This window comes from Bombyx mandarina, chromosome 23, assembly GCF_030267445.1.
Source record: "Bombyx mandarina strain Sakado chromosome 23, ASM3026744v2".
Lineage (NCBI taxonomy): Eukaryota > Metazoa > Arthropoda > Insecta > Lepidoptera > Bombycidae > Bombyx > Bombyx mandarina.
Window position 1 is genome coordinate 6,205,886 of NC_143229.1, and position 12,701 is coordinate 6,218,586.

The window sequence follows — 12,701 nt, forward strand, 5'->3', positions numbered from 1 at the left end:
AAAATAATATATTAATCTCTTGTATACTAATTAAACTCTTAATATTGGATAAACAGGAATAAACTCAATAAGCAAATAATCATACATTAATGTGATTTTATAATATTTATTATTTCATTTATCAGGCAAATGAGATTTTACATTGAGATTGATGACGTGGGTTTCTTATTATAGATTATATAATTGGATAAAATGTCCTTTTGGAACAAGGTGACACTTTAGAAAACTTACTTATGTCATGACTTACGCGAGTATGGTGTTCGCGCACGCGACCCCCACACACATAGACACCTTCCAATCCCCACAGGAGCCCCGTGGTTCATGAGGAACGTTGACCTACACGACGACCTGGGCCTCGAATCAATCCAGAAACACATGAAGTCAGCGTCGGAACGGTACTCCGACAAGGCTATGCGTCATGATAATTGCCTTATATATTATTGCGCCTCTGACTACCCCCGAATCCTGATCATGCAGGAGCCAGTCCCCGTCGACGCCCTAGACACGTTCTTATGGATCCTAGACCTATAAACCCTTGCATTAGATACCTTCAGCTCTAAGATAGCGACCCGCTAAGAAGATCTGCCGAGAAACTCAGGGGGCTGATATTTAGGTTGGGTTGCACGTCGAATTGCCGAGTTCGACGAATGTACGGTTACCGGAGTCCCCAGTTCTGGCTATTTTTTTTATTGCTTAGATGGGTGGACGAGCTCACAGCCAACCTGGTGTTAAGTGGTTACTGGAGCCCATAGACATCTACAACGTAAATGCGCCACTCACCTTGAGATATAAGTTCTAAGGTCTCAAGTATAGTTACAACGGCTGCCCCACCCTTCAAACCGAAACGCATTATTGCTTCGCGGCAGAAGCAGGCAGGGTGGTGGTACCTACCCGCGCGGACTTACAAGATGTCCTACCACCAGTAATTACGCAAATTATAATTTTACGGGTTTGATTTTTATTACAGAATGTCATTCCTTCAGCGGGTAAGTCAATCGTGAACATTTGTTCAGTACGTATTAACAAATTAGAAAAATTGGTACCCGTCTGGGATTCGAACACCGGGGTATCGCTCAACACGAATGCATCGGACGTCTTATCCCTTAGGCCACGACGACTTCATTTAATTCGAGAAAGTTTGATTTCTTTATTGATTTTCTGAATATAGGTTCCATAAAAAGGCTACTAAAGGCTAAACTTTGAGCCAGTTTTTACCAAAAATTATGGATACTCGGCCTGAAATAGCCGCCCAAAGCTGTAGCACTTCTGCAGGCCGGGCATAGCTAAAGAAATGTGAGTGCACAACTGAATTTAAGCCGTACTACTGCTTCGTTTGTCGTCAAGGAAAACTGCGATCTCGTGTGACAGCTGAAAGGCAAGACCGGTTTATCTTTACTACCAGCTTGAGAAACCGTCACTTGAAAACGAAGAACGTAATATGGTACATCATCGTGCTAGGGAGTGTAGTTCAGTCATTTTCATATTTTAATTATCTCTTTTATTAAAAAAAATATTGTTATTATTATATGCTAAAATAATTTTATTCGGGAGGACGGATGTTGTGTTATATTTTTTCTTCCTGTAAAAATTAAGCAATATAATTAAAATGGAACCCATCGAATAAATTGTCATTCTATGCCCCCGTATTTATGACAGGAGAAAAAATTAATCTGAACAAAGGGAAATCGTTAAAGCATGACCATAACATTTTCAGTGATTTGAATAGACAACCTATAACGATGCCCTTAAAGTATAGGAAATAATAAATTTTAAAATAAAATAGCTCATTTGTCTTTAGTGTCTATTGAACTTATCAAGCACAGCCTATCTTAAACTATATCTAAACATACTTCACAGATGAAACAGTAAGTTCTGGCACAAATGTTCATCCTCAAATAAAATATCGTCAAAAGACATTTTAACACAAATTGAACACAATAGCATTTAATGTTATTTTCTTGATCGTTATTAAAAAGACACTTAATAGTACTTAATTAAAATACTTAAGATCTAAATACTTGAAAATCTAAAAACGAAACCTTAATATTATATACATTTTAACAACAAATATATGAATACAATTCTCAACTCATATTAACCAATACAGGTGCGATAAGATTATTTCATAACTAATTTTGAATATGTACTTTATTTATAAAGCCTTAGCCTTTGTTTGGCATTCTTGAGAGATCAATTTATTCACGCTTCGCCTTCTTCCAGAGTATCAGGCAATTTTTTACCTCGTGTATCAGGTAATAGGATACACAGCCCTGCTCCAATTAACGGGACAATCCCAAAAGCCAATGGTGGAAGCCAAGCGCTTGTGTGACCTAGGGTCGCAACAAAAGGCGCAACCATAGATCCTATTCTAGCAACAGTCGATGATAATCCCACGCCGGAGTTTCTTACTACAGTTGGGAAGAGTTCACCGGCGTACAAGTATACAGTGGCGAATGAGATACTCAGTCCCCAAAGACCGGAACAACCTAATATTAAATTGCTTACTTCTGATCGAGGTACAACCATTATTAGAAGGCAACTGATTCCGGTGATGCAGTTAGCTATAATTAGTGTCATTTTCCTTCCTAGGACTCTATTAGCGTAGATCGAGATCAATGTTCCAGGGACCTGAAATAATTTAAAATACGAACGGATTAAATAATTAGTATCGACTGAGGAACTATTTTTTTTTATCGTAATAGACAATTTAAATAAAAATAAAAATAAAAATTTACCTGTATAGCTCCAGATATGGCAACATTGGTAAAAATATTTCCGGAGACTTGTCCGATATACTGGGAGACACCGAAAAAGCAGAGACCGCAAACGAACCAATTGTAGCAAATCGCGATTGTCCGAGCACGGAGCTTGGGAGTCCTGAACAAGGCTAAAAACGAAGCACGCTCTTCAGACTTATTTCCTATGTCCACAACCATTTTCTGTGTCGTTGAACCAATATTATCCGTTGGTAAACCATTTCTGAAAAAAAAAGGAAAAAAAAACTTTAGAGAAGAAAACGTGTTGCGTAACTTTATCAATTTTGATACTTTACGTTAATGCTGCCGAAGAATACGTAAAGTTGTCCGTTTAATAATTAGTGGTATGAATTAGTGGTATGAATGAAATTACCAAGGACATTGACAAAGAGAGTTGATGTCAAACAGGCGTCTCGTTGTGACTATTCAAATTATCAATAATATTCAATACGTGCACAAAAGTATGTACATGTATATGACTTTAGTAAAAGTTGCATGGCCGAATTCGTATTTGCGGAATGTGAGACACTGATACCCTTTGATTGATTGACCACGTTCAGGAATAAATAAAGGAAAGTAAAGTATCAATTATGTAATTTTATCTAAAGTTACCTTTTTGCTGCAGTTTCTAATATCTTAACAGCTTCTTCCGATTTTCCTACGGTCAAGAGCCACCTTGGCGATTCCGGTAATAAAAAGTAATAGCTCAGGAAAAGCACTGAAGGTAATGATATGGCTAACTGGAAATTGCTCCAATTCCGTAAGTAGTAGCCAAAGAGCGGAAGTGATAGGTGTCCGAGGTTAAAAGGTATCTGGTAAATGATTCCAACAGTCTCTCTGTATTTAGCGCCGATTATTTCCATTGTGAGTACGAAGCTTGTAACCATAGTCCCTCCAGTGGCCACGGCAAGGATGAAGCGAAGTGTTGTAAACATGTACCAGTTTACCGAATATGCAGTTGTTACTCCAGAAATAAGCTGAAGAAATACTGCTGCTAAGAATGGCGTTCTGCGACCAAATCTGAAAAGTGTAATGAAATTTGGATTACTATTATTTTTAGTGGTAAGTTTTTTCTCGTATGTGTTATATTAATTTTATTATCTACATTTGAAACTTCTAGGCCTTCCTCAGAAAAACAATCTCGCACGGATAGCTGCATGTACTGAGACAAGTTCTTTTTCTAAATGGTTTAAGCAATTTTCACCACGAAGGAATAATATCGAGTTTGGAATTTACAAAACAATTAAAATTTGCGTAATTACTGCATAACTGAATCCCTTGGAGGTTCACCAAAATACCAATTACGTAGGTGAGTAGAGGCTAACCGAGAATAGCGAACCGTTACGAACGTCTCGATACTTCAGGAACTCGGCATCAAGCAGCGTCTATTTGGTATAGTACAGTCTCGAATGGTGAATTTCTTCGGACACGTTTCGCGACGTGATGGTCTTTCCATAGAACGCCTCGTTGTACAGGGAAGCGTTAATGGTACAAGACCGCGCGGGAGGCCACCAATGCGGTGGACCGACCAAATTAAAACTGCAGTGGGAGGTCCCTTAAATGAGTGCAGTAGAATGGCTTCGAGCAGGGAGAGATGGCGCGACATCGTGAGACGCATCAAGTCTGCCCCTTCCAACACTACATGACGATCACGACCACTCTGTCAAGAGTGACACGACTGAGAAGAAGAAGAAGAAACGAATGTCTAGTGAAAAACTCATTGAGTTGCGGTTAGGAGCTAAATATCACGCCGAGCTGTGACGAATTCGACGAATACTTTGATAAAAGCTATGTTTGTTGATGGCGTTAGAATTAGAAGCATTCCACTGCACTAAGAGTGGATCCATCAAGACCTAGTGAGCTTGTACATAATACTGTCATGCCTATTGTGGCCGTGCTTGTTTACGCGCAGCTTAAAGCGAAGCCGGCTGGCTAGTGAGCACCCCAAGATCAAATTAAAGATCGTGAATTCCGATAATCAGCTGATATTTTAGTGTTTATACAAGTTACAAACATACTTGAAATAAAAAAAAAATCGATAAAATTTTTAAATACAAGTCTTGGGAATAACGCACCTGTATTCGATTTTGGAATATTTTCCTTTGACTATTATACACTGATTACAAAACTATCATTTGTTATGAATGTTTATCACCGAAACCATAATTCAATACACATGCATAACGTAACGTATCTTACTGTGAATACAGTCACCCATCTACTCTAGTTAAATCGAAGTCACAATTTTATTTGACTCTCTTATGCTGGACGCATGTGAATGTTTAGCCGCAGCGGGGTGATACCTACTCGACCGAGTTTTTTTAGGAAGGTATGTATGTAAGTATTATGTATGTATGTAAGTATCACTGGTGGCCCGTGGGCCTTTCCAGTCTCACCAGGACAGGTGGGCGAAGACGGGCTCAGCTAGGAGGGGTGGGATTTGCTAACAGCTGCCCGAGCTCCTCCAAAGGAGACCTAATAGCACAAGGGCAGCTGCTTCGCGAATGCATCTGCTACCGGATCGGAATCGCGACCCGCTTAGATGATCCGGCGAGAGACTCAGCGGACTCTTTCGGGTTCCCAATCAATATATTAGTTAAAACTCTCATTTAATGCGTACTCTATGTGATTCGTAGAAATTGTAAGACGCCCTACAAGTGGTCCAACGTCCTATTAACTGACGTTTGGATAAAGTAATCATTTCCGCATAATTGAGGTTATTTGTTCCACAATTGTCAGCCGGATGTATCAATTTTCTACTTAAGGATGCTGTTTGAAGTTCTATATTAAGATATCGATAGCTTAAATTGGACGGTACTGACCTGTCAGAAAGATGGCCAAATAGCATATTGCCCACGAGGATGCCGAGCATAAAAATTGTTTGTGTAAGATTTTTCAGCCAATGCCTGTCACAAACGAGGTCCCACTGTGACACGATGGTCTCTTGAAAGATATTGTGATCATAGACGTACTCGGAGCTGTTTTCAAGACATACATTATCGAAATCACCGCTGGTGTTCGAAGTAGTGAAGTTCATTGGAGGGGCTAGGAAAATTATGCTCATCTGGTGCCAGGCAACTGGAAACTTCACGAGGAAAACCACGAAGCATATCCAAATTTGCCATTTACCGATCGCTCCAATGATTTTAGTAATCGGATCCTCATCTACTTTCTGGTTTTCGACATCTTTTATTTCGCTCTCCACCACTGTAACAAAAGAAAACATTTTCACACGAACGTAGATTAAAAGCTTATATTAGTGTGTGTGTATTAGTTAGTGTATTAGACAAGTCGAAAGTTCTTATGAATTCCAAAGAAAACAAAAATTTACATTTAAATTAAATCTACGAATTTAGAATATACATGCCCAATGAAGTGCTCGAAGAGAATCAGTTTTACATAATGCGTAAACAATCAACTTCAGAATACTAAATCCTAAACAAACTTTCTCAATAGAATTGTGATGCAACTTAGTTTTTACTTATAAGGAATGGTCCAATTGACGCAGACTGTATTTAAAAACAAATAAGAGTTAATTAGTTTAATTCATGACTTTCCGTTTCTATTATCTGTGACCGCCAAGCGATAAATTATTATATAGTTTATCAGTATATAATTAGCGGAAATGTATTATTACGTTTTTTTTAATGAAACTCGCGCGATATGATCTGATTTAAAGGGTTGGGACATGAAACTTGAGACTTAAACATCGTGTCTCAAGGTGCATGGCGGCTTACACATTGTAATATCGTTGGACGAAACACTCGAATTTTTGCCGCGTCCACTAGTCTAGACACTCCGTCATTTTTATCATTCAACATAATAAATTTAGGATTAAAAAAAACAACGAAACAAATGTTACCGATTTCTTTTATTTATACAAATGTAAAACTTTTACTAAATAAAACTAATTATTCGGTTTTATGTTGACTAATGTTTACGACTCACGAAAATCGATGGATATATTGTGGATATATTACTCTTTTACTTCGAACGTAATTTAATATATTTTGCTATATAATCTATTTAATATTTAATAATGTAATATCTTTAACAATATTGTAGAAGTTACTTATAGTTTTTTTCAATAGCTCTCGTAAATTGGATAAGGAGTCGGTTTAAATTGGATAATGACCTATGAGCCGGGGTGACAGAATCACGTGTTCTAAAATAACTTCGAGGTGATGTTACGATAACCCATTTTTTATAGTCAGTGATTGAGACATTAAGGTAATAAAATAATTTAATGTTTATTAAAATTTAAACATGGAAATTTAGATAATTCAATCGATTGTGGACTTTGTTCGAAATGGTGGTGGAGGCTAAAACTGATTAACATCAAAGGTTATTTTATTAAAGTAATCAAATTCATTACTTGTTCTACAAAAAAAACTTACCATTGAAACAAAACTTATCCAATTATAACTTATCTAGTGCCAAATAACGACTACCTTAAAGTTTCATGAGAATTTAAACGACCGTGACCTTTTGAATTGAATAGTCTTGTCTTAACATTATATAAATACTAGTTCATCATTGAAAAAGCAGGAAATAATATCGGGTAACAAAAGCTAACAAGAACATTGTTAGTAACAGTTTTATCATAATTCGTGTCTGTGTGATAATTGTGATCAATTTTTCTAACGACTTATTTTTTTTTTCATAATGTGGTTTACGCCTGTACTCATTACTTCTGGAAAAAACATATAGGTATTCAGAATGAATCTTGTTCATGCAGAAACCAATCAAAGAACGATTGTTCTTTATTAGGGACAGATTTCTTAATGAGCTTAATGTAAAATAGTGATCCCTCATTATGTTCTTGGCATTGACAACCAGCTGTAAACACATCCCCAAGATACAAAACACGATTTAAGCACAGCTAAAATTAATTACGCTATATTCCATAACAGACTTTAATTATCTTTTGGCCATTGTATAAAAAAGTAAAATACAGTGGTTTGCAACACTTTTTCAGAAACGGACTGTGGATAAAATTTGAATCGATTAAAATTTAAACTTTTGCCCTTGTTAAGTTGTTATCTTTAAAGCAGTCTGCGCGGTGACGCTGCGTACTTCATCTTATCGTATGAAGCCAAGCCTCCTTGATAATTAATATATACATACATATGAGAATGTCAATGAGACATTGTGGCTATCTTACACATCGATTTTAAATCGCAAGTTGTATTGCCCATATTAACTTAAAACAGTATATATTTAGTACATGAAGAATTGTTGTTTAACTTAAATTTATTTATTCACATTATATATGAGGAAACTAGTGACGAACATTACGGCTTGGACCATAGATGGGAACACCTTAGACATAGTTCTATACAAATCGGGATTAGAAGAACATAAACGGTACATTCAACATCATTATAAGCTGACATTAGAGACCTTAGGTGAACATTTAAATTGTAATAGATTTTAACGCACCACAAATATCTATTACTTATCCGATCTCTATCTCTATTTACTTATCCGATCGTGTATCGGATAAGTAAATAGAGGGAAAAAGGCCTAGGGGTAGAGGTCCCAAACGATGGTCGGACCAAATAGCGGAGGAACTGGGGATACCTATCAGCGACGCACTCCACCGGGCTGCAGGGCGGGATCGATGGAGACAGTTGGTTGACGAAATCGGACGGAGTCACGATCCTCAGCAGTGAGGAACCGATCGAAGAGAGAGAGATCGGATAAGTTTATAAAAAACTAAATTTTTTTAAATCTATTTTCTTGAGATCTATTAAAACTATTTTCTTGAGATCGAAACCGTATGAGAAAGAAAATAAAAACTTTTTTTATTCAAAACACATATTCGGTTATGCTTGTCACGTCGAGAGTTGTTCTTCAACATTTACGAAACATAAGTCTATACACTAACTCTACTTGAATACACAACACATCTAGTGCTACTTGTATACGATGACTATTAAAGTTAAATAGGATTGTAGCACTAGAAAGTAAACGAACCAGTTATGCGAGAAAGCAATCAATGAACTCAAACTTATACGTTCATGGAAAACTCCTTTAATCAGTGCTTTAACCCCACAGCTCCTATTGCGTGCAAAAAAAACAACAGATCGCATCGTTCGAACATACTGCTTTGAAACTTTACCACGTATCATGATAATATTTTTTAACCGTTACATTTGCTAAGCGGGGATAGTTTAGTCTTTGATTATAATTGTATATTATTATTTACAAAACGTTTTTTTAAAAACGTAATTATAATTCTTGAAAAATTAAAGTACTAAATAAATCTCAAAAACGTGTCAGTTAAGTACTTCACTGTATTGAACATTATTTGCATTATCAATTCGTCAACTGCGTCAATGGCCATCAAGGCAACAACGCACTAAATAAGCCAACAACCCTAGGGATCTAAAAAACTATTATACTAATACAATACAATGGGCATTCTTATAAGATCGTATAATTATTAATTTTTAAACAAGTACAATATAAAATGGTGCTGTTGTCTATAAAAATATATTTCCCGGGGAATAATAACACTAGAGCAAAGCAAAGAGCAAATATTTGTTGTATACCTATATTGTAATATTTGTATTTACCAGTGCCATGTGTTTTGCGATTTTTTCTAAATATGTGTCTAGATTAGGAGGCGAAAATCGAAGAAGTTAACTGTATTAATGCTTTACCTTAGCTTGATCTTTATCTACCTGCGTCACGGATTTTTTAACATTGCCAAAAAAACATCAGACGTTTGATTAACTTGAAAATTTGCATACGACCAAGATCGATTATATTACAAGCAAAAAAGCGTTCAAAAAGGATAATTTCATTTTAGTTTGCCTCAATAAAAACGGGTGTTTTTGTGTTTAGGTTTTATACTATTATAATAGGTACTTCAGTCCGAGCTGCAGTTTTATATTTTGTCTTTCTTTAGAATGTCGGAAGAGTAAAATTTAAAATATTGAAATCTCTCGGCACCCACGCCGCGCCACCTCAATTTTAATACTTTTAGCCATAATTATATAGATATGTTTTGACAAATATTCTCGGCCATGACTCTTAGTTATCAAGAAAATTATGAACTAGCATAACGAACAAAGTAATCATAGACGTCACAGTATTGACATTTGATTGTATTTTAATACACAGCCATAATTCAAATTAAAAGTTTATGAATATTTATTTCAATTAAACCCACAATTTATGTTTTTGTCATTTACTTTCTATCATAATTTTTGTATATTTTTTTATCTCTACACATTATTGTAGCTTATAAAGCCGTGTGGGTAATATTATGTAAATTTGCACTGAAATGATATTAACAAACTCCGGTCTGCGATATGAAAATGTCATTAGACTAATGTTTATTGATCGCAACAGAGTAACATTTACACGAAGCCAATTATGTAATCAGATCTCAGCTTTAGGTATACTTAGTTGTTATCCTTGTAAATTAAAACATAAGAGTCTTAATACGTAGCTGTGTCCGAGAATTTTAAGTGAAAGATTTAAGCTTAAAGCTTTACTATGTATGTCGAGTAGAGAAACTAAACGATTTTATGTTATTTTTATTATTTCTTCTGAATATTGCGTGTATCATGATCATCACGAACTAGGAGTTTTTAAGAGCCGCTACCAAGTTTCCGTATAATTTATAAACTCAATTAGTTTTAAGTAATTGTTTTAAGTAAGTGTGTAAGTGTTTTAAGTAATTAATTTTTGAAAAAAACTTATGTTTGAGTAGAAAAAAAATATGGAGATGATTAAGTGCCTTTTGATACACGTTTACTTATTCGGTTTCGTAAAATGAATTTCGTTTTTTTGTTCATAACGAAGCTCCTTTTTTACAAACATACGATTCGCTGATATAAAATATAATGATCCACATCCGTTTAGAAGATAGGAATGTCGGCAAAGACAATTATGTTCGTTTATCCAACAGAAACAACGTGAGTTAAAATATTATAATGGCTGGTCTTCGCGTATTTATGGAAAAACCGTGGTCTTCGCATAATGAATATGAAAAAGTAAGATAAACATTCCGAAACTGATAATTGACGACATAGTAATTAGTTTTGTGTAATGAAGATTAAAGATTACTGTTTTGTTAGCGATTTTGTGTGACAAACTCCATTGTAAGTCCGAAGTTCTTGGTGAAATTTTTTGTATATGCCTTTGGTATATTTTTAAATAAGAGGTTGTAAGATTACACTTTAAATGCCACCAGGTGATCGATCATAAGATTGGAAGAGCAAAATAAAAAGTTTAACAAAATGAAAATTTGACAACAGACATATTTTACTGTAAGGTTTTTTTATCGATCGGTCGATTTAGTTGGAAATTATTATGAAAATGTTACATTTGCGTCGACTATCTAAAGAAAAAGGGTCTTATCTTTAAAAAAGAAAACATATATAGTATAAAATATTTAAATACAAAATTATTAAAATGTTAATAATTTTGAAGTTCTGTTTTGGTGAGATTTATTATGTTGTTACTTAATATGTTAAAAGCTTTAAGCATATGGATTCAAAACTGTAGTTTATGATTATCAACTGTCGCATATTATTATCATGAATATATTATGATTTTCATTGTTCAAAAAAGGTTATTGTGCAAAATAACCAAATATAATAAATTAATAAATAATAATAATAACAAAGCACACTAACGTCCCAAAAGAGAATTTTGCTTTTTTCTCGACGATCGGTTAACTACATGAATTGTGTTGAATATGAAGTAAGAAAATAGTAATTTGTTATCTATACTCACTTTTGCGATTTTATGTGAAATCAATACTGTTGCTAATGCGGTCAGCAAGAAGACTAAGGGACGAGATGTCGTGAATTTCACTAATTCTAACCGTTTGCTAAACAGACAAGCAGTCCGTGTGCCGCGGCTAACTTGACCGCGCTCCAACACGAATTGACACACAGTTTCTTGAGAACCAACATAATATACAAAATATAAGGCATACATCTTACGAACGCAGTCGGCAATGGACGTTTTCAGAAAACCCGCGTGGATTTTCAAGCAAACCCGTTTATGTTCATTATGTTAATATGAACTGTTTTCCACCACACCGCGTCCGTTGTCCATTCTAATTTAGAATTAAATTCACATGATTGGCATTAATTATTTTACCTACAATATATTTGTTAAAGCTGAAACTGCTATCTGATCAAAATTATTAATGATTAGATTTTAGATGTGAATCATTAATTAAAATGTACGGTAAATTATATTTAAGTATGTTTAATGCTACCAACTGACCTGTAATTAGTCAACCAAGTCAGTACTTATTGTAATAATATTTTTGGTAATAATAGTCGCTACAAAAACTATCTATCTCTATGTAATTACGGATCGGTACCAACAATCGTTCTGCTACAAAGGAAGTTAGGAACCATTCTATTTTGTAGAGTGAGATAGTCGTCTTTGCAAGGTTTTGAGACTTCTTTTTTACTATTCGAGATGGGCTGCTTAATTTTGGCAATTATAATTATGCAATCGTTTAGAACCAGATGGGCTGTGGTGAGCTCATCGCTCACCTATACAAAAAAAGAATTGTATTATGATTAATTAACATAATGAAGCAACAGACTTCTTTTTTGTTGTTAAAGATTTATTTTCATAATAGTATAAATTTTTGTGTCAAAATTTTTTAAGATAAAAACATATTCAATATTGGTTTGGGTTTTCCTTGTGCGCGTTCACGTGTTTGGACACAGGTCCTAATAAGAATGTTGTTTTTATTCTTGTTGTCCAATCCGGTTATATTGGCTAATGGAGTGACGTCAACACAATTAACAAGCGCAGCAATTTCGAAAAAAATCGATAAAATTGCACATTTTCAGAAATCTGATAATTTCGAAATTCTGCTTTGTTTTTTCTTTCAATTAAACGAACCTTAAAATTCAAATATTGGTAACCTACAGTTAAATAAAACACTTTTTTTTTGTT

The 12,701-nt window shown here is 34.9% G+C and overlaps 1 protein-coding gene across 1 annotated transcript; it reads right to left on the minus strand.

The window, feature by feature from the left end:
- Nucleotides 1–1,787: 1,787 nt before the first annotated feature.
- On the minus strand, nucleotides 1,788–11,677 carry LOC114251892 (organic cation transporter protein). The gene is made up of 5 exons (XM_028186311.2): nucleotides 11,511–11,677; nucleotides 5,579–5,963; nucleotides 3,369–3,776; nucleotides 2,736–2,979; nucleotides 1,788–2,628 (listed from the first exon to the last, which is right to left on the minus strand). Coding segments are annotated over exons 1-5 (1,467 nt in total). The 5' UTR covers nucleotides 11,512–11,677; the 3' UTR covers nucleotides 1,788–2,199.
- Between the last annotated feature and the right edge of the window lie 1,024 nt (nucleotides 11,678–12,701).

Coding starts and splice junctions, on each gene's coding strand:
- LOC114251892 (XM_028186311.2), bottom strand. Junction 2,980..3,368: donor TTAGAAACTGCAGCAAAAAG/GTAACTTTAGAT, acceptor TTTTTTTTTCAG/AAATGGTTTACCAACGGATA. Junction 2,629..2,735: donor CCATATCTGGAGCTATACAG/GTAAATTTTTAT, acceptor AAATTATTTCAG/GTCCCTGGAACATTGATCTC.